At 39.7% G+C, this 22,981-nt stretch overlaps 1 protein-coding gene across 8 annotated transcripts; it reads left to right on the forward strand.

The window, feature by feature from the left end:
* Positions 1-1,020: 1,020 nt before the first annotated feature.
* Positions 1,021-22,521, forward strand: PUS7 (pseudouridine synthase 7). Of its 8 annotated transcripts, none has more exons than XM_033058514.2 (19): positions 1,021-1,096; positions 2,189-2,440; positions 3,839-3,898; positions 4,541-4,919; positions 6,745-6,841; positions 6,955-7,056; positions 7,714-7,858; positions 9,782-9,799; positions 12,071-12,182; positions 13,434-13,511; positions 15,135-15,263; positions 15,493-15,618; positions 15,912-15,973; positions 16,318-16,478; positions 17,338-17,464; positions 18,186-18,287; positions 20,006-20,135; positions 21,038-21,129; positions 21,788-22,521. In XM_033058514.2, the coding sequence occupies exons 4-19, from the start codon at positions 4,570-4,572 to the stop codon at positions 21,922-21,924; spliced, it is 1,968 nt and encodes a 655-aa protein (XP_032914405.1). In that variant the 5' UTR covers positions 1,021-1,096; positions 2,189-2,440; positions 3,839-3,898; positions 4,541-4,569; the 3' UTR covers positions 21,925-22,521. The 8 variants fall into 8 exon arrangements, with proteins under 8 accessions (XP_032914405.1, XP_032914411.1, XP_032914412.1 ...); XM_033058520.2 differs by having other exon boundaries at positions 6,745-6,829; XM_033058516.2 differs by having other exon boundaries at positions 1,040-1,096; positions 2,235-2,440.
* Positions 22,522-22,981: the final 460 nt, after the last annotated feature.

Consider the following 22,981-nt stretch of genomic DNA (forward strand, 5'->3'; position numbering starts at 1 on the left):
TAGTAGGTTAATTAAATTCCAAGTGTGAATGCTGGACAGGGGCTAAACTAAAGCTCTGTATAAAAGACAAAGATTTGATCCCCTAGGGCTTTATAAAATAAATCCCTATGGATCCATCTCTGCTCACAACTAAGGAGAGCCGCATCTTTGCTCCTTCCATTTTTCCTTGATGGGGTCTTTTATATGCTAGTCAATGAGCAAAGCATGCATACCTGGGATTTTCTAAATCCCAAGCAAAGTACTCTATTGTGTTACTTCGGTATTCTACTCCAAGGAGGAAGGTAAATACAAGAGATGAGAAAATAAGTTACCCATGTACATATACCAGTTGTTAAGTCTCATCACATAAGAAGACTGTGAATACAATACAGCTAGAGAATGAGAAGTATGAGACACTAAATATTGGTATTAATAGCCTGGCTAAGAGGAAGTCTGAGACAGGCTGGGATTTGGACATGACACACGGTCTTAAAAATAAGGACAAATCTACGTGTTGAAGTTAATGAAAATATCTTCCTTGCACCACTGCTTAAAATAGAAAAGAGGGTAGAAGATGACATTCTGACTATGTCAGAAAAGACTGATAGCACAGATCTGGCCTGATTTTAAAAGTGATTTGTATAGATACAGTGGAGGTTTTGAGGTACTCCAACATTGCCTTGTCCTGGGACTAATGTTCAATTAGCGCAATGTGTTTCAGATGCCAGGAGGCTCAGGACGGCCACCATCTCGTGTGTACGATTCCCTGCTTTGGCTGGAGCCGTGGAAATTAAACTTCAGTTCTGCACAGTTGCAGTTCAGTAGATCATCGCCTGCCTGCCCTAGACGCTTCCCAGGAAGCCTGAGCAGGCCGGCGGCGGCGGAAGCGTGGGCAGGAGCAGCCCCTGGCAGGTACCACCTCTCCTGCCGGCCCGGCTCCGCTCCCCGCGCGGCGTCAGCGCGGCGGGGCCGGCCGGGGGCGGGCGCGGCCTGGGGCCGCCTCCGCCGGCGCGGAGCTGGGGCCGGGGCCGGGGCTGGGGCGGGCTCGTTCCCGAGCCGCCTCCGCCTCCCGCCCGCCGCGCTGACGCCCGGGCCGTCCTCCCGTGCCGGCGTGCGGGTAAGTGGCTCCCCCTCGGCGGCTCCTGCCTAGCGGCGGGCGGAGCCGCGCCCTCCCCCGGCAGCCCCGCAGGGCTCCGCGGCGGGGCCGGCTCTTCGCTCTCAGCTCTCCGCTCCCCGCCCGGGCGCGGGGCCAGGGGGGCTCCGCCTCGGGGCAACTTCCCCCTCTCTGGCGCCGGGCTTTCCCCTGCCGCTCCCCGGCGGCTCCGCGTGTTGCCGGGGCCCCCGTGGCAGAGCCCTTCCTCCTACCTCGCCCCCGTGCCCCGCCGGCCCCGGCCCCAGCGCGTCCTCCCGCCCTGCCCCGGCAGCCTCGGCGCTGGCAGCGGCTCTTCCGGCCCGGCCCGGCAGTGCCCGGGGCGCTGTGGGGGCTCGGGTCGGCCCGGCCCGGCCCGGCTCGGCCCGAGGGCTCCGAGCGCCGCTGCCCTCCCTGCCCGCGCCCTCCGCGCTGCCCCCGCCGCAGGGGTTGCTCTCGGGGCGCTGCTGCTGCTGCACCATGTCCCTCTCCTCGGCCGCCTTTAATCCCACGTGCCTCGCCTCATGAGAGGGCGGCTCCGTAGCCAGCGCTGCCGCGCTCCGGCTCTGTTAACTCCGTGCCCTGCGGCCCCGCCGTGCCTGCTTGGCAGGGACCGCGCCAGGAGCAATGGCTCGGCTTCTCTTGGCGCGGACAGTCAAGCGTTTTACTGGTGGTAGTAAACTCAGTCTCTGTTAAACCATCGAAATTGCTGCGGAGTTGATGTTTATGCAGATTCTGGCTTTTATGGAAACACCTGTTGGGAGAAGGGCCGAGACAGTTGAGCAGCTGTCAAAAACATAATGGGCGCTTCTCGCTAGCAATGTGCACAAGTGAGGCAGTGTGTGCCCCGCTCGCTTCATCGTGCTCCTGCAAGCAATCACCCCCGGTGATGGCTGCTCCTGGGTGCACAATAGTACTTTGTAGTATATGAGTCACTCTTCTGCTGTGAGCATAGGCTGTGTGTGACAACTTCAGAGTGCGCCCAGCATTGAATTCTTCTAACATTTGTATAATTCAATAGCTCGGTATTACAGTTTTATTTAAGAAGTATGAGATTTCTCTTGTTATCACCTTTGGCAGGTGTCTCAGAGGATTTCACTGTGCTGAGTGGTGTTTTGTTCGCTAGGTGAAGATACAAGCCATCTAAAAGCCTTTTCCACTTCAGTGCTTTATAACCCAGCCTCTGTAAATCCTGGTACATGGGAAGAGAATCTGGAAACAGTGCTGAATTACTTCACTTGGCTATGACTTTCATTTTTTGTTCCTCTTGAAAGAAGGATTTGATGAACTTTTATTTGAAGACAGGCTAAAATTGGTGCTTTCAGCTTGAAGGTACATTGTTTTGCTAATTGTTCTGCTTTCTTTTGTGTGTGTCTTACCACTCTTCAGGCCATACATATACTTAATTTTATAAGTTCCCTTTTGTTAATTTATTTTTGTAGCATCCATTTTCACTTCATTTCAGCAAAACATTTTAGGTGTTTCTAAAACAGTTGTTCCTGGCTCTTTAGCCTAAGCTGGTGATCTATTCAGTGGGAGTCCAGGCCATGGAGTCAGCAGTGGCTAACAGCTAACTGGTAACAATTAGTTACCAACCCAGACGTGCTGATTATCAAGGTAGTAGTGGGACTTCCCTTAAAAACATACCCTTTAAAATTGGATAGATTATCCTATTTAGTAGCTGGAGAAATAATACAGGGTGATATATGTAGCTCTAAAATACTACTCCCTGCGTAGATTAATTTCTCAGTATCAGCTGTATCCTATTAATTTAGAAACTTGGTTGTTGTGGACAAAATTGACTCAACATGGGGAATTTAGTTTATTACCAGTTAAGTTTAATTTACCATTTGGCTAGTGACATACAATGAAGACACTACATAAGCACAGACTTGGGGAAAACTCCTTTCTTCTTTTCTCTTTGGCCTCTCAGGTTATGTGTCCCTTGGACAAGGCAGTGGTAGTGCAGGAGGTTGGGGTTGGTACATGGAGGTTTCTTTCTACTCATTTATTCTGCTCCCATGTGGGTCCTCTCCATGTGCCTCTCAAGGCTGTTCCTGTCCCAGCGTGGGCACCTCTGCAGGCTGCAGTCCCTTCAGGGGTGTCCCTGCTCCAGTGTGGAGTCTCCTTCCAAGAATGCATCTCCAGCTGTATCTGCAACAGCTGTCCCTTCTCCATGCTTCCCTGTGCCTTTTTGAGCACCCTGTGACAAGTCTCCTGTGCTTTCTTTTGCATTTGCTGCTGCTGGCAGCTTCTCCCTTTGTCAGATAAACTGGGTGAGTTGGAGGATGGCAGGCAGCAGGTTTATGGAGCCAGCTGGAATTGGCTGTGGCCCGTACAGGGCTGTTTGTGGCTTCCTCCCATGCAGTCCCTGCTACCAAAACCTGAACTTTATCCCCAGTACAGTCCTGTGCCAATTGGGTGATGCTGGAAGAAAGGCCCTGTCCATGCCTTATCATAGGAAATCCAGTTTCCTTTTGTACACTGAAAAATAAAAACAAAGTTCTCTCCTATAGCTTGCTAAATGGTAGTGATGTGTTGTGTCACTAGGATGGGAGTACTTTTGCAATTATGTTGATTAACGTGTCCATCTGAGCAGTTGTGTTTGCTTCTGTGCAACTGCTGATACCTGGGTCAGGGGCAGCTGCTTGATTGCATTTATATATGTTTTCATAATCTTTTTTTTTTCATAAAACTATCTCAAAGAGTTAGTTTTCCTCTTTTTTTCAGATCTGAAGGCAGTGGTTCTGCTAACACAAAGGTGGCAACTCTGAGTCGTATTCTTCCAGTGTGAGTATTCACATTCTCCTCAGAGATTGTTTAATGTTCATGTTGTTTTGTTTGTGTCACTTATTCAATGATTTTGGTATCTCATCCCTCTTATGTTTTGAACTGAATTGATGCCACCTTGAGTTCTGTGTGGTATTGTGTGTGTTGGAAGAACACAGAAAATGAAAGACATGACATTTCAGGTTTGGGAGAACTCAGCCATTCTCTCAGTCTTTGCAAGATGGAATCTTGCTAGAAAAGGGAATAATTGAGGGTAGTCATGTTTAAGAGAAGGCTTGGAAACAAACAATTTCTTAGGCACCAGACTGCTGCTGAGAGCAGAGCCTGTGTGTACACAGGTCTGGAGGCAGCTATGGTGAAGGTGGGCAAGACTGATGGTGTTAAATGGTCCTGCTCTGCTGTAGTCCTGCATGCATGCTGCCCTGGATGGATATTAAGCCCTCATAATATCTTCCTTCTTTCTCCCCGAGTACATATTGTTTCTAGGTGGTCAAAATGTTTACTAGATGTTTAACTTAAATGCAGAAAGTTTATGCTTTTTCTGAAAAATTGCAAGGTGCAGAATCCTTGGAGTGAAGTGACTGTGTATTGATTTTGCTCTTAGCAGACAGAAAATAAGCCTTTCTTCTTCTTCTTTCTCAGGGCTTTCTATCCTACCCTGTGCCTTAAACATGGAAACTGTGGAAATGAATAGTGTATCCTTGAAACGTCCTCGTTCTGAGGATGATGTGGCCAATGCAGACGAAATTAAAAGACAGAAGATCTTGGAGAAGCCTAAGGCAGGGAATGACTCTGGGCAGAGTATTGAGAATCCAGCAGAACAAACTGAGGACACGAAAAGTGAAATAATCCCCAATGAGGAAAGTGAGGAGCAGGAAGAAGAGGAACTAGAGGACAGTGATGAAGATGGAGATGCAGAGAGCTTTGCAGACATGATGAAGCATGGACTGACAGAAAGCGATGTTGGCATAACTAAATTTGTTAGCTCTCATAAAGGATTTTCTGGAATCTTAAAAGAGAGGTAACTCTTTGTGTATGTTAATTCTTTTTGTAACACAGCTGTACTCCACTTTCCTTTTTGGACTTGCAGATTGCAGCTGGATTAAGTGAGGTTGATTACTTTTTTTTACTGCTGAGACTGAAAGAAAGGTTTAATTTGTGACTTCTCTAGATTGTGGGTTGGTTTTTGGTTTTGGTTGGCTTTTTGGTTTAGATTTTTTTTGTGGGGGTTTTTTGTGTTTGTTTGTTTTGTGTTTTTAATTTCTTTTCCTGCCAAATGGAGCTCTGAAGAAAGAAGCTGTGTATGAGTAGAGGTGCATGTATACACTGGCCTTTGCTGTTTCCTTTGCTCTCTGGCAGCAGCAGAGACTTAAAACCTTATGCAGTACAGCCACCTTTTGTACCTCAGTGCTGATGTGAGATGCACTGAAAACTGGCATTGAAACCATCCTTCTTTGGTTCTTTGCTTTGCTCTGACTTTTTTGTCCTAATGTCTGTAAACAAGTATAGTTAGGCTTTAAATTATTGTCTGCTTAGTTGTAATGTCATTTACATAGAAGGGAGATTTAAAATTCAGCATGTGGAATTTATTATATGTACACAGTATATATTTAATAAGATGTTTGGGTTTCAGTCGCTTTCTAAAATGAAACTTCTAGGTTTTTAAAATTAAAGAATAGCTTTGAATAAAACAGTGAACTTTTGTATTTGCATTCTGAAGAATCACTGTTTCCCTGACTTAGCAAAGCAGTTAAGGTTGCTTTGTTTACACACTAAAAAGTCCCTGTGTTTAAATACTTCATCTATAGATAAATTTACATAATAAAATGATATATACATATTATGTATGTATTTAATCCTTATGTGCAGCATTAAGCAGCTAGTGTAATCCTTCTCTGGGAAACATAGTCTGTGCTGAACTTTCTTCTGGGAAATCTGCCAGTTTTGATTGCCCAAAGGTAGAAAATTCGTGGGTTTGTGGGGGATTTTGGATCCTAGTTTTTAACAGCTATTATTAATTCATTCTTGACATTTTTGTGGTACCATCACTGGCATGTCTAGACAGCTACAGATAATACAAGAGAGGACACATAACACTCCTCAGGAGGGAATTCTGCCAGTGTGATGTATATCTGCACAGAGGGATGGCAAAAGAAAGCTTCCCATGGTTCATCTTTCAACAGTGATAGGAGTTATTTTCTTTTTTTTTTCCCCCACCTTGCTAGCAAATGCTAGTTTTAAATCATTCAGCAGTTGCAACACAAACCAACTGTGCTCTGTTCTAGTTGGGCTGTTTTTATTATTAGACATGAGTGACTGGATGGAAAGTGTCACAGTAAAATTTTCTGGATGTCATAGACTATGCAGTATAACTTTATTTGAATGATAGTCTCTACAACTGAATAAATGAACAAGGCTAAATTTGTCCTGCCTTTTGTAGAGTGGCTAAAATGCACTTTATTTTGCAGGTTATTTGAAGTGACAGAGATAATGCAGTAGTTAATGCATTGCACATTGTGGCAATGCAGTAGAGTCTTAATTGCCAGTAATGACTGAGGATAAGCATTACTGTTCTCTTCAAGCTGAGAGAATGATTCAGAATAACTACAGTAGGTGTTTGGTGGTCTGCAAGGAAGTTTGCTGTATTTGGATATGTGTTCCTGTGGTATCCTTCTGGGGAGAGGGTATAGGTACAGCTTTTTCATGGTTAAGTTTGTTTTACATTAATTGAATGACATGAACTCAAAATTCTTCAGTGAATTCTGCTAACAAACAGCTTTTTAGGAAAGAATTTTATGTGATGTGGGATTTTTATTACAAATGTAATGGATGTTTCTTTCTATCAGATACTCAGACTTTGTTGTCCATGAAATAGGCAAGGATGGACGTGTGAGCCATTTAGATGACTTTTCTGTTCCAGTGGATGATGAGGTAAATTTTGAGGTAAAGATTCGGTAATGGCTATGCTTCTTAAAGCTCCTTAAGCAAGATCATTAAAAGACTGGAAATTGCTTCATGAGGGTTATTCGATGTTTTTTATCCCCAAATATTATTAGGACCCATCAGAAGAAACATTTACGGTTTTGTCAGACGAAGACAAGCAGCGTTTAGAGGAGCTCCAGCTTTTTAAGAATAAGGAAACTAGTGTTGCCATAGAGGTAAAATTAATAAATTATATGAAGTTTGGGATGGGGGCAGAGAGAGGCTGAGGGAGGGAGTGAGTAGAAGGTACATGCTTTCTAATGCATGTAAGGTATAAGAGCAATTTGAACATGATGTGACAGATAACACCAAACTGTCCATTTAGGGTTTAATTCTGTAAAGCCTTACAGATGTACTCAGATTCATGCATGTATGAGTTGTCACTTTAATTTTGGTGAGATTGTACACAAGAACTTAAATACAGTTTTTAATTCCTGTGGTGTTAAAATTACCTTGCAGTATTTTGGTTTCCAGTCTAGTATTGTTTTAAAGAATAAGGAGATTTACAGAAAATATCTTATCATGATGGAATGCTACTTTCAAGGTCAATGTTTAGTGATTTAATAGAAAAGAAGATAAGTATGGTCTTCTGTAACAAGAAAGAAAATGGAATTCAAACCTTGATATTTTTAAACATTAAGATATTCCACATATTCAAAGAATAACTATTGAGGTAAATTTTGGGACACAGATGCAGATGGATTATATCTGGTAGTTTCAAATAAGTATTCACACATCACATAATCTTATCTAGCTAATTTTTTTTTCCTTTAAGGCACCCTCCCCTTTTGTATTAATTTATTTGGTTTCTGCATGTATGTGTGTTAACACAGGTAATTGAAGACACCAAAGAAAAAAGAACCATCATCCATCAGGCTGTGAAGTCCTTGTTTCCAGGGCTGGAGACTAAAACAGAAGATCGAGATGGAAAGAAATACATTATTGCTTATCATGCTGCTGGGAAAAAAGCATTGGCAAGTGAGTTTCAGTATCACAGCAGATGGGTAAAGTAAATGCTAAAATTGTCCCCAAAGTTAGAATTGTTAGTAAGTACTTCAAGTGAGTGTGCTTCCTAATGTAATCATGCTTCATTTTTTCCTCATGTCAGTGGTGCAGTGTGTCTGAAATGATTAGGACAACATGAAGTGTTTTAAATTTAAGTTTCTACTTGTTTTTCTTTCCAAATAATTCATCTAGTACAGCCATATTGAAAGAGAGAACAGCATCTTCAGTGGGAATAGAGGCTTTATTTTCAGTATTTTTTTGAATTTAACTTTCATGGTCTTAACTGTGTAAGTGTGCTTTGATGGATGTAAGAGGCTGTAGTTAGAAAATGTACATTAGATTGATAGATGATGTAATCTTGATTGTCTTGAATAGTTATGACAAAATTCTCTATTACTTGAATAGAGACAAGCATCTTTTTGTGTTCTCAGAGTTATAGTTTCATATAAACATAATTTATTAACCACGATCATTACTTCTGCTTCCATCGATAATTATATTTGCAGAAAATTATCTTTATTTATTATAGATCACAGTTAATCTTTAAAAAAAGTCACAGTAATGAAGGATATTCAAAATGAAGTGTTATCTACTTTAATCTTGCAAAATACTATTCTGGATACTGGGAATAAATTGATGTGTTTTACATCTTTTAATGTGACTAAAAATTTGTTGCTCCTCTAAGTTTAGAGGATTATGGTGCATGTTTAACTAAAGATACTAAGATTTGGTTTAAATTGGTTGCATTCCTCTGTCATTTTAACCTACTACAAATGATGGTATGTAAACCTAATCCTTTAAAGACAAAGGAGATGGAGGAAGGATAAGGAAATACAGTAATTTAAAATGGGAAATAAAATATTTTCCCTCTTAATTTAGTTGTTTGTTTAAGGTTTATTGTAAGCAAATATGGGAATGTTGTGGTTTTATTGGTCCAATTATAATGTGTTTATGTATCTTATTTAGTCACCTTTAGAAAATGTGTATGTTTGCTTGTTTTATGCATGGAGTATGTATACTTACCAGCACAAAATTTTCTCAGCCAGTTTTGTTCTCTGTTGGTTTGTGATGGTTTTTCCTCCACCTTTTCCTTCTGCTGCTTCTGTTCTTTTACCACCGTTGCAGTCAAGTGGATGTTGTTAAGCTGATTTAAGGGATACTATATAAAGTAATTTAAGTACTTGAAATATGCTGAAAAGAATTTAGTGGTGTGTCTCTGGGATTAAAACATTGTGGAGCACCATCTTGTGATGCAGAGAAGGATCATCTATTTAGACTTGGATTCCCCAGCTGTGATGCTGCAGGCACCTGTGCATTTGTTGGTGGAGATGTGTTTCTGTGAGTGTGTGCAAATGCTTATGAATGTAAGATTGAAGTTCTTTTTAGTCAGGATTATATTTACCTCTCTTGTTTATATAGCCATAAATATGTCTTAGTTATGAATGGGCTCCCCAGGCAAGAAACATTTCAGAAGTGTAGAATATTGGATTATTAGCTGAGATACCTGATTACTTTTGTTGATGACATAAAACATTACCAAACAAGCTTCTTACAATTTAAAATCTAAAAGTGCTTTGTGTCTATAGTCAGTGTGCCCTCCAAATACTTAAAATACTGTCTTACTAAATTTTCAGTAAACTGTTGTTTCATCATTGTCCACAAATTAAGTTTGTTGCATCTCCAGTTGAAGCTTTCCATATGTTCACTGTTTGCCTCTGCACGATTCCATTCCATAATTGTCTAAATTGCTGTTATCCACCACCTAGCTGTTGGATGCTCCCTGAAGCATAAACAATCCCATAACCATAAACCTGCATGTTCACCTCTAAAAACCCTTTGACAGTCTAAAAATTAAATGCTACTCTTTTGTACTCTTTATGCTCTGCATTGGGACAGAGGTCAGAACTGCAACAGGTAAGAGACGTTGACATTTCATACTAACAAAAATGAAATGCCAACCATTATGACCTCCTCAATAGCAACAAGACTGGCCAGACTTACAACAATTTCTTAAAAATCCCTACACATAAGTATTACATAAAATGCCCTGAAACAGCCAAGAATTAGGCTTGTTCTGCCTCTTTTTCATGGTGCAGTATAGGCAGTATTCATTTGGTGCGGAGAAAGTCTGCTAGTAATAAGTGATATGAGTTACCAATTTTGACAGTACATATTGAGAACTATGGTAAATTTTCCATTGATTTCAGTTAGCCAAACTTTTGCCCCTCAGCCTGTATTTCAGACACTACTATCTGTCTTTATACAACTTTAAAAGCATTTATCACACACCCTGCTATTTAAAAGAGCTTCCAAGCTTCAAGTTTCAGCAAAAGGTTTGAAAAAATGGCTTGGAAATACAATTTTATTGTCAAAAATATAACATGACTCTGAAACACAGCAGTAAGGACTGTGAATTGTCCCACTGCTCCATCTACCCAGTCAAATGCTTAGAGGTATTGGGTGAGGAGTGGTTGAGTATTAGGACTGTGACAGCAGTCCCTTTTGGATAGGTCATGGCTGTGATGCCCAAAGCATGAGGAGCCCATTGGTCTGTACGGTACCTACAGAGTCCTTTTAGTGTAGATCACATTAGGGCTCACTTCTTGAAGTGTGTTGAAATGACCACATGCAAGGTGTGTTAATTAAATATAAAGAATGGTTCCAGCTGGAGAAGGTTCTCCTTTGTGAGTTGAGCTCTGTCTTGCTCTCTTCCCTTCTAATTTCTGAGACCTTCATGCAGAACTTTGCTGTTCAGCTGAATACAGGGTTTCATTGTTTCATTGAGTAGTGATGGCTAAGAAGGGGAAACCAGGAGGCGGATGAGGTCGCCAGTTCAGGTCCTGCAAAACTCTGTGGGAGGGGGGCTGTGCTTGGAAACTGATGGTGCAAGGCAAGTGATACAATAATTCTAAATAAAACCTCTGAAAATAGTGTTTTATACTGTAGCATCCAAAATTATCTTTGCAGAAGTGTGTGCACGAATGGCAGCTTCTCGAAAAAAAGCAAAAATTAAACATACTTACTATCTGTGTGGGATATCTGGACTTTATAAAACCAATGTGAAATAGCAGTATTTCCCAAGAACTTCCTTTCTTTATTGGTGTTTGTATATTGAAATAAGGCTGGTTTTTTCAGTTAGCTTTTGCTGTTATGAAAGATGCTTATGCCTTTTTTTACAAAACCAGGTATGTCTGCTTAGAGGCTAGCAGGAGATAAAGGACTTCTTATTTAATAGAAAATGAATTCTTAGTTTTGTTCTTAAATAACAAGGAATTGATAAGCTACAGAATTGAAGGAACCTCACAGTTGATTGCTGAACCTCTGTAGAATCAGTCTCCCAATTAATGCCATTGACAGTGGGTTATTGGAAATGGAAAGTTTTATCTCTGGGGGTTTTTATGTGCAAAATAAAGTTTAACAAGTCATTGACAGTTTCCTTCCTTCTCCAGAAAATGTCAGATAGTAGCACAGAATTGTAAATCAGTTGTTAGTCTGTGGGATCTGAAGTTATTTCAACCTAAGGCCTTCTCTAGGCATGGCACCATACCGGCCATGGATTGTATGTTAATGTCTTTCTTCTACCAGATTTCTTGCTCCCATTGGATTTTTAAAAATAACCATCTTAAAGCAATTTTTTGAGCATGATTTTTTAGGGTTTTATAATGATACGATTCATTCTTTTGCATGACACACAGAAAAAATACTACAGAAATAAAGAATATGTCTCTATTATAAATAATAATGGTAGTTTTCCCACAAACAGGACTCCAGTGGTCCTCAACTGTTAATTATAGGAGGAGTTAGAAGAAATGTGGTGTAGCTTCTGTTGCTGAGAGTCAGTATAATGATAATGTTTTTGAGAATTTAATCAGGTGATACAGCAATTAAATGACTAGGATATATTTTCAGATAATTTCATGACAAAGGAACTGTCGCTATTTCATTCAGGATTTTCTAGGTGACAGAACTGATTAAAGAGAAGTTTACAGTCCAGTGGAAGGGGAGGTCTTCTTCAATGTGCTTTACAGCTTTTGCTGTCAGTAATTAACTCTTTCCTTTACATTATTTTAAAAGCAGATGGAAATTAGCAGAAATTGAATCTTGCATATTTAAAATAAATGTAGCTGCAATGGCAAATATATTAAATTTTTTTAAAGTGACACTTTAACCTTTTTGCTTTTAAAGATCCAAGAAAGCACTCTTGGCCAAAATCTAGGGGAAGCTACTGCCATTTTGTACTGTACAAGGAGAACAAGGACACTATGGATGCCATTAATGTCCTATCCAAGTTTTTAAGGTAAGACTGTTGTTTCTGCCATCCTGGCTGGCATGCAGCTCTCCCTCTCCGTGTTTCTTGTTACTGTAAATGTTATGCTTCGGAATTATGTAAGAGCAGCACAAATGATTGCTATTCTCCAATTTGTAGACAGTTTAAAATAAAAAGTTAGTTTAGAACATCAAATTTAAAACTTGAAAGTTTTGTGAGGAGGTGAGAATGGAACAAAATGAGCCTAAGAAATTTTAAAGACTACTGCTTCAGTAGAAAAATTCCACAATTGACAGTGGGTGATCTGAGAGACTTGGCAGCTGAAAGTCTCAATGTGCATAACCTGAATTAAAAGCCATTTTTCCCCCAATGTGTGAATATATGCAAGTATGTTTTGAACTTGTCAGATATTGTTGTGATACTATGCTGATTGGTTCCTAAGCAGTTACAGTTGATAAACTGTTGTTCCATGTATTAATTTCTCCATGGCAACCCAGGCTTAGTTCCTTTCACCCCATCAAGTGCAGAAACAAAAAGATTTGCCAAGGCGTGACATGAGCACAGTGAATTGCAGAGGAAGAGAAGTTTTAAAATTGGGTCAGTTCAGTGATCTACTCATAGGGAAACTTTCACACTTCTCCCCTTCTTTTCCCTTTGCCCCTCTTGTCCAAAAAAATATTTGTAATCTAGACTGTAACTAGTGAACTACTTAGTATTGAGAACAGAATGGCAAGAATATAGTTAGGTGAAGAACTGTATGTAATGGCAATTGTGCTACCCCTGGAGCCCTTAACTGGAATAACTGGAAATACTCCATCTAACACAGGCTGTAAAGTACAAAGTGAAAAGGAAAGGAAGTTTTCCTCTCAGGGAAAGGAGTGGATAAAATTTTAAATTAATTTCTCATACTCTCTCATAATGTGCAGGCGTGCTATTCAAAAAGACATGTTTGAAGTTTAAGGAAGAAGTGGACATGATTTTTTTTTTGTGATGGTGGTGGTGGCTGTGCATTTGTGTATTGAGTAAATGTATATAAAGAAGTACTTCAAAGTTCATATTTTGAAAGTGTTCTTTTGTTAAAAGTGAATTGTGTACATATGATTAAAACAGAACGTTTCCTTGTGTTTTATGTACTCATGGATGAGGTCAGAAAATGTCACACACATAAAATTGTAACCCAGTTCTGAGGAATTAATAATAATTCTAGACAATTATGCTGAAAATTATGCTTGATCTGTCGTTATTTTAATATACATAATATCTGTTACTGTTGCTTTTAAGAGTGAAGCCAAACATATTTTCCTACATGGGAACTAAAGATAAAAGGGCTATAACAGTTCAAGAGATTGCTGTTCTCAGGTGAGTAAAAGTACAGTCTGAAGTATTTGCACTTCTGCCATGGTAGCCTGAATATCTCACTAATACCTAAAAGACTTAGTGACACAATGGCAGGTTCAGGTCCTGACCTTGTGAAGCACAGGTGTTAATGAAGATGCCACAATCCTTTTGTATTCTGTGATTACTGCTGATATTTTGAGTCAGTGGTGCTCTGAGTCACAGGCTGGTTACGTGTACTTGGCCGAGGCAGAGGGACAGATTGCCCGTGTGCTCTTAGGCTGCTTGGATCTCATACAACAGCAGAAAAGCAAAATGACATGGTGAAAATAATGTCCCACTTCCTTCCTGGCTTTTGTTTCCCTCTTTGAGCTAGAATCCTATTTTCTTTCTCACTGCACTCTCTGAACAGTGCCAGAGAAGGCTAACACTACCCTTGCTCATCTGTGAGTAGCCAGAAGGGGGAAAAATGCTGAGGAATTTTTCCTGCCTTAACCTACTCCCATAAATTGTCTTCTAAGAGACAATAAAATTTGCTTTGTCATGCTCTAAGGCAATTATATAGCACTGGGTACTTTAAATTAGTGTTAGATCCATAACTGAGAATGACAGACATCTCCTAGTCATGTATAACAGTGTTATTTAGCTGGCTGGAGTATCCTGCCTGCACTACTTTTTACAGCAACTTGAAAACCACACTCCTTGAGTGAGGAATTCACAGCTTGAAAGCCACAAGTTTGATCAAATCCTTGTTAAAAGGAGGGCATCCACTACTGAACTGTTGATGTATTTTCTCCCAATGTTCTGTATGTGTGTGCATTAGCACATATAAAAGGAAATATTGATTTGTGAATTGTGAGAAGCCCCAGATTTGTGTTGCTGCAAGGATGCTTTGCAAAGAGGTAACAGTTAACCAAATGTGTGGTGTAGCTGTCTCAGGTGCTGTTCCATTTACTTTTTAACATCACACTCAATGTTGTGTCTCAGGACTCCAGAGTGCTCTAAGTGTTGTGTGGTGTCTGCTCAGTGGTGCCACAGCCCCCAACTCTCCTGCACAGGAGAGGGGGCATAGCCATTGCCAGCCTGCTATAAGCTGAACATGCTGGTTCATAAACTTCACTATCCTGGTAAAATTTTAGCAAAGTGTCCAAGAGCAGCTTGGTGATGCAAAGAACAGGGTATGCTTCCAAAAATACTAGCAACAAAAATGGCAGTATCAGTGACACGTTGGATTCCATGTTCCTTCATCTGCACTAGGCATACACAGAAGCTAATTTTACTTAACTCTGTATTTTTGACTGTGCTAACTGGGGTGTATTCATGAAGTAGTTACTCAAATAATACAGAGTTCAACTTGTGGGGAACAGTATACATCAATAACTGCAATATGCTTTTTTTGGAGTACGTGTTTTAACATAGATATGAAAAGAGTGCTAACAGTCTGTCACAGTATACATTTTCTTTTGTAAGTATCCTTAAGAATTAAGTATTATCTTCCTTTAGCTATTTCATTAAAGTATTTTGAAAAGGCAACAGTAGAAAATTGGGGAAACTGGACTCACTGTTTTTGATTTTGTAATGGCAGCATTTCTGTATTTATGTACTTTTCTAAGCACAGGTTCGTTACTGTTATCTGTTTCTTTTTAGAATCACTGCACAAAGACTTGCTCATTTGAATAAATGTTTGATGAACTTCAAGTTAGGAAATTTCAGTTACAAGAACCATCCACTGAAATTGGGAGAACTGCAAGGGAACCATTTCACTGTTGTTCTCAGGTAATACGTTAGTAGGTATTTAGATGGTTCTGTTAGAATTTTTTTTTCTTTAAGTAGATATGCAATATCAGTGCAACTTGTGTTACAAAAAAGAAGTCCCATTGGCAGGAGACTGTTGAATTTGATTTGATGCATGCTATATAATATTGATGTTTAGCTTTAATATAATGGGCATCTCAAAATAGCATAAATCCTTAATCTGCCTATAACTTTTTTTTTTTGATACTAGAAACATAACAGGAACTGATGACCAGATAGAGCAAGCAATGCATTCACTCAGGGAAATTGGATTCATTAATTACTATGGAATGCAAAGATTTGGAACCACAGCTGTTCCTACTTATCAAATTGGCAGGTATGTGTTGCTTTCATCCTCCCCCCACTCTTTTTTTTTTTAATTTTATTCTTATCACCATGTAACTTAATGTATTTTTGGGAACATTTTTCTAACATATTGCCTGTACTGGTTTTAAATTTAGATTCAAGAAAGATCTTGTTTCTGAACTTGCTTCAGCAGTTAACTTGCATAATAGGAATCCTTCTAATATTGCATAAGTCTAAACACTAATACTTATTTTTTGATAAGTTGGCTAAATGCCTTTAAAATATTTAGTCAGTTTTTAATACACTTTCCTGTTTGAATCCTAGAGCTATTCTACAGAACAACTGGAATGAAGTAATGGATTTGATATTAAAACCACGACCAGGAGGTGAGAACTGAAAAATGATACATCATTTGTTTCTCCCTCTTCTCCAATAAGTGTATGTTTAGGAAAAACTTAAACCAGTTTAGCAGAGGAGAAGCAATCTTCAGACTTTCTGCCTCACTTCCCTTGCTGTGCAGTTTCTTGCAGTGGGGCTGAAAAGGGCCCTGAAAACTTAGTGTCTGCTCAAGCTGCATGTGAAGCCTTCCAACCTCAAGTGTTCTGTGATTCTCTTCATCTCTAATTACTATGACTGAAACTTTAATTTTTCAACTGTTTTAACAAAAGGTGAGATGGATGCTTTTTTTGGTGTATAGTTAAAATATTTTTATTTTACATCCTTGTTCTAGCTGAAAAGGGATACTTAGTCAAATGCAGAGAAGAATGGGCAAAGACTAAAGATCCAGCAGCAGCTCTCAAGAAACTACCTGTAAAAAGGTGCGTGGAAGGACAGCTTCTACGTGGACTCTTAAAGTATGGAATGAAGAACATAATCTCTGCATTTGGCATAGTGAGTGTAAAAGCTGGGTGGTATTTACTTGAATAAACATTCTTTTGATGGTGTCAGGATGAATTTAAAATAGACTCATTGATGCTTGATGAGTAGAAGGTTAAGTTTAAAAAGCTTTACATTTATCCTGCCTTTTTGCTGGAAGTACTGCTGCATAGTAACTGATGACATCTCTAATTAACATTTGCATAATGAGCTTTCCAATTTATACAACAATCTTTCTGGTATGTGGGAAGTAATACAGTTATACTTAGTAGCTGTGTATAATACAAATCTGAGAATTGTGCAAATGTTCTGTTTCAGTGTTTTCCTGTTGCTTTAAAAGTATAAATCAAACTGATGGTGGGCTAATGAATCAGCCTGATACAGAGGTGATGGATCCACTTGTCATTTTCAAATGCTGTAATCAAGATCAAGTCTTTGGAGAAAATACCTCATCATTAGCAAGCTACTGGGCCCATTGTAGGATCTGGAGGATAATTTCTTGTTTATGAAGAAGATAATTAGAATAACACTGTGCTTTCACAGCTGCAAAGTTTACTTAAGATTTCAGGAGGGTGAATATGAATTCAGTGTTTTATAGTAGACCCATATGTTTGACCTGTAGAATTTAAAAAATTGTTTTTTCTTATAAATTTAAGCACAGTTATTTTTTGTGCAAATTTCAAATGTGTAAAAGCATTATTTCTTCACATACCCTTTTCTCAAACAATGAACAAAAATCATATATATACTAAGAAATTGTGTAAGTTTTTTCTGAATAAGGTAACGTTTCAAATATACACCTTTTTGGTTATGATTGTCAGAAAAAAATGAAAAATACATCTTTCTAGTGTTATTTTTTTTTCTTTACCTCTAGATACCAAGAAATAATCGTTTAATGTATATTCATAGCTACCAGAGTTATGTGTGGAATAATATGGTGAGCAAGAGAATAGAAGAATATGGGCTTAGAGCTGTACCAGGAGATCTCATACTTAAAGGAGGTAAAATCAGACAAAGCCAGTGATGCTGTATAGTTCAGATTCCTAGGAAAGCAAGGCATGTAGTTTTTTGTCTGATACTGCTTACAGAGTTTCTTTTCCCACACCCATTTTGGCCTAGTGATACCTGAATCCATTGGCCTGTTTTAGACAAATTGTGCAAGGAATTAGAAGTTAGGTATTACACTTCCATGAGCTGTTTGTTAGCCTGTGTTTTCAAATAACTGGATAGGGAAGAGAGACTATGGAGGACTGATTTTTTTTTTTTCTCAAGAATGGCCTCAAACCTAGTTGAGCTATGAAGAACTGTGGAGAGACATTACGAAGTTTTAACCAAAGAAGGTTTTGATTGCATTAGTATCATGTAAAGCAAAAGCTCCACTCAATTAAAACTTTGTTCTCTTGTATTTGCTTTGGCATTTCCTACAGTATTTCTCCTTTATGTATGCATGATGCATGGAAGGAGGCTGTTCTTCTAGCAGTGCTTACTTCATATAGCTTTAAGTCACTGGAAGCCAGGCTGTGATTCTGCCAGTAACTGTGACAGCCTTGGAGGCTGTTACTTCTTTTCTTAGAAATGTTGTCTGTTAAGTGGAGATAAAACATGGTCGTTATCTTTCTCAGAGTAAGATTATTTCAATCAAAGGCTTCATTTTAAATTTAGCTGAAGTTAACTGTCACAGCCATCCATATTGGTAACTTCATTTTTCTGTCCTGACTGTAGCCACAGCGGTTCACATTGAAGAAGGAGATGTTGATAACTACACTATCCATGATGTAGTGATGCCATTGCCTGGATTTGATGTTATTTATCCAAAGCATAAAAGTAAGTCTGACTGTTAACTGAAATATTTACTCTGAAAACAAAAGTCTGCTTTGAGATTGTTCTTAAAAGGAAGATTGGACCTACTCAACCTTGGTGACTTTTAAAGCAATACATCACTTCAAATCTCTAAAACATTAATGTTAGCCTTTTGTTGCTGCCAGGGTGCTCTGCTCAGTCTCCTTCCCACTGGGAATCCCAGATGACAGCAGAGCAGGTACTAATCTGTACCCACTGCAAGGAGTTAATCAGGTACAGGATTTTGTCCTTGATTAATTTCATGAGATTTCTCTTGGCCCATTCCCTAATGTGCCTTAGTCCCTCTGAATAGCAGTCCTGTCCTTGCATGTATTGAATGCTAAACCAAGCCCACATATTGGTTGGAGAAAGAGCTGGAATTTACCCTACTATTTCACAGCACACATCTCGGTTCCTTGAGGAAATCTGCTTCTAGGTAGAGCTGCAACCATTAGTAACTATACTTTGAGATGCTGAGCCAGACAGCTGTTACCCACTTAGCAGTCCACCCACTGTAACCTGGGACACAAAGCAGCTGTGGGAATACATTGACAGCCTTGCTAAAGGCAAGGCAGGCAACAGTCCCTGCTCTCCCCTCATCCACAGGTGTAATATAATTTCATCATACAAGACAGTAAGGTTGGTGGGTTTTTTGCTTTTTCTCTTCCTTTTTCTCCTCCATATTAAAACCACAGTTATTGTGTGCCCAAAGAGGATTAACTCCATTATTTTTCCCAGGGACCACACTGAGCCTGACAGGTCTATAATTCCCTAATTATCTTTCCTGCTTTCCTGAAGCTGGGTGCAACACTTGGTTTTCTGCAGTTGTCTGGGGCATCCCTAGATCTCCACCATCTCTGAGATGGTAGAGAAAACCTTCACCAGCTCTCTTGGCCTGTATGTTCTCTCAGTACTGGTAGTCCCTCTCTTTCTTAACCCTGCCTCTAAGAAGAGAGGCCTGGGGCACTTTGCTGGTCAAGGCCAAGGCAAAAGAGGCTCTGAGACCATCAGCCTTATGTCTGTCACTAGACCAGCTGCCCTGTTTAGCACCAGACCATTGCTTTCCTTGTATTTTTTCATTCCTGATGTTGCAGCTGAACTCTTGTTGGTCTTGATGTTATTTGCTGCTTTCAACTGTAGCTGAGCTTTAGCTTTCCTAACACCATTTCTGTGTGCCTGGACAACACTGGTATAGTCCCTCTTTGTAGCTGGCCCTAAGTTTCACCTGCTCTGTGTATTCTTATAGATTAGGTTAATCATGAGTTCCTGCATGTTTTCCTCAATATTGGATTGAACTGTTCTTATACTTGGTTGTCAGATTGCTGCTGCTTTTTAATGAGAGAGTAATGGGTAGTCTGGCCCTTCATTTTTAGGGTTTTTTTCCATATACCTGAGATTAGTCCTGTGAAGTCTAGAAAATTGGAAAGCATATATGAGGGGCATTTAAATGTCAGTAAAATATTTTGTAAATTTTTTTTTCAGCTGAAATTTGATTTGATGCATTCTTTGTTACTGCCTCTTCTAATCAGGGTGTAGAAGTAAACAGGTAATAAGATTTGCAGTAATTTTAAACTTCTGTGTAGCATTTATCCCATATATGCTGAAAACTACTAAATGTAAGGGAAGGGAAAAATCCATGAAAACAGGCTGTTTAAATTGGCCACACTACATTCTCTGCTATTAAATATTTTTCTCTCTTGCAGTTGGTGAGGCCTACAAGGAGATGCTGGTAGCTGACAACCTTGATATCAACAACATGAGGCATAAAATCAGAGATTACTCACTTTCTGGAGCGTACAGAAAGATAATAATTCGGCCTCAGAATGTCAATTGGTGAGTGGGAGCATAAAGGAAATTACATTTGAATTGACAGCATAGAGTTTATTTAAGTACAAAACAACATGAGGCTGATCCATGGGACATCCACACAAACTGGAACATAGGTAGAGAGGAATCTCTCATGTTTCATGCATGAATTCAAAACGGGTTTTTTTATAGTCTTGCTATGAGAAAGTTGATCTCCAGTTACCTGTCAATCAGAAAAATTTGTATCACTTAAGCCTACTAAATCACTGTTGTTAGAGATACAGCCTGGTTTTCATATGGCAACAATCCCTTTTAAACAGGGAACTGTACAAATGTGCAGAAAGACATGATCACTGGTGCATAGAATAAAATATAGAGGGTTTAGGAGGGAGCACAAAAATAGAAATACTTATACACTTAAAACATCAGCACTAATTCATATTAAGCTTATCTACTTCTGAGTTAGTTTTTCAGTCTCATGGTTACATGTGGTAATGAACAGCAGAAACTGTAGACTGTTTTTAAGCCCTTTCAAAGTTTGGATGTCTGTACTGAAAGGCTTCATTCCTCTTCATTCATTCCTAAGGTACTCTTAGAGTTGATCCCATTTTTCCCTTAATTTCATGAGCTATGCTTCTTGTGTAGTTGGAAATTCTGAGACCACACAAGAGCAAACAGATAAGTTATGCAAAGAAACTTCACTAACTTACAATTGTTCTTTAATAATCTTAATAAAGCCAAGGCGAGTCTTCTACATAAAGCTTTACCCATTATTTTGCTTAATTAAATTTCAGTTGTAAATGCCAAATTGCAATAATAATAATAATAATAATAATAAAAATAGCATTATAATAAATACACATTTATATAAAATGTGTTAACCTAAATATTTTAAAATAATAATAATAAATTTCATGTATATTATAAAGGGAAGTTGTTGCATATGATGATCCTAAAATCCCATTATTTACTACGGATTTGGATAAACTGGAAGGAAAACCATTACCAGTTCTCCCTACAGGTAAGTTAATTTTTTCTGCTGGTTTGCTAAATGGAAGTTTGATCTGGCTGTTGCTCTTAACTGCTACATATTTAAAGCTTCTTTAAGGAAGAGCTTTCATTTAACTATTGACTGTTAAGCCAGTATCTAAATATCTAAAGCCAGGTATCTGAATAAGGACCCTAATTTCTCAAGGGTGCAAGCCATTCCTCCAGCATTTGTATTGACTGTTACATTTTCTTACAGGCATCTAAAATCAAGTAGATGTTTAGTAGTAAATGTCTGTGACTGACAAAGGTGGAATTAAGTCACAAATTGTCTATATTGACTTGTATTATTAGTGCTGAACACTTAACACAAATACTTAACTCTGGTCACAAAGTGTTTTGACACTGCTTTCCAGAAAAGTGAAGACAGGCTAGGAATTCAGTCTGAAAGAACAAATGTTTGCTTTTAGAAGAAAACTCTGAAACCACCACTTTGTGCTGAGGGAAAATGTTAAAAAAATTGTTTCATTAATTTTTTCCCTGTGGATTATAAACAGGAGTGTGGTGGTGGTGGTTGTTTTGCTTGATGGGCTGGGGAAGCTGTTAGTCCAGTTCAGGTGGCATCCAGGATAAGCATCATATATGCCCTTAACCATTTGTTCTTGCTTTTTGTCTCTTACACCTTCTGATAGATGGCAAATTCAGGGCACTAAAGATGGAGTTCTCCCTTCCCCCATCCACTTATGCTACTATGGCGATTCGAGAAGTTTTGAAAATGGACACAAGCATAAAAAACCAGACACAACTGAATACCACCTGGTTGCGCTGAATGAACTGCAAAATGACTTAATTTTAACAAAGTGTTTTCCTATTTACATGGTCTGTACAAATCTTTAAAGAGTTACAGTAAGAAATTTGTATTTTTTTAAGTTTTTTTAGTGCTAGCATTTAACTTCAGTAGTCTTTGCAATATGGTGACTATAATATAATACAGATTTTAGTGACTGGTGCTTTTTACTGAATGAGTATGTTGCTTGAGCTGTAACATGGGCACATTTTTAGAATTGAGCTTATAATGGCATCAGACTTGGAAGAATGTTTAGCTTGCTTTCTTTGGGCAAGCACTGAATGTTTTCTGAACTGAAGGAGTTCAGCCGACCTTGAAGTCTTTTCAAATACAATTAATTATACAAAGAAAGATGAGTTACAACAAAATGAAGATACTGATGAACATATGTATTGCTGGAGTTTTGCTGGTAGCATTTGCACTGATGCCATAGCAGATCCTGTTAGCAAGGCTTTAGTGTGCTGTAAAGCTGTACAGCTCTTTTAAATAGTTCGACTTTTCATTGAGAAAATACTTGTATTTTCCAACTACTACCCCGAACTAAGGAACAGGTACTATAAATAAACTAACCTGAAACTCTGAGCGTGTACGTGCTTCCTTTGCGCCTGTCCCTTGCCCATTGTTGGGGAAATAAAAATACTGTGGAGCTGTTCTACTGCACCCTGGCCTTCCGAGCCAAACGCTAAAAGCTTGTGGTGCTACTCCTGTCGCTGCGTGCGGAGAGGGCGGGGAGGCCGTGAGGTGCAAGGCTGAGTCCCTCGGAACAGGGCAGGGACAGCCCCCGGGCCGTGTCCCTCGGAACAGGGCAGCGACAGCCCCCGGGCCGTGTCCCTTGGAGCAGGGCAGGGACAGCCCCCGGGCCGGCGGACACGGCTCTCTCTCTCTCTCTTTCTCTGTCTCTCCGGGGCCCACGGGAGCGGGGCCGCGCCTGCGCCCCGCGCTCCTCACCCGGCTGCGGCGCTGACGCGGCGGGGGCGGCGCTGCGGCCGCCGGGACGCGCGGGGAGCGCTGAGGGCTCCGGGTGGCGGCAGCCGCGGCC

Source organism: Catharus ustulatus, chromosome 4 (assembly GCF_009819885.2).
Source record: "Catharus ustulatus isolate bCatUst1 chromosome 4, bCatUst1.pri.v2, whole genome shotgun sequence".
Classification (NCBI taxonomy): domain Eukaryota; kingdom Metazoa; phylum Chordata; class Aves; order Passeriformes; family Turdidae; genus Catharus; species Catharus ustulatus.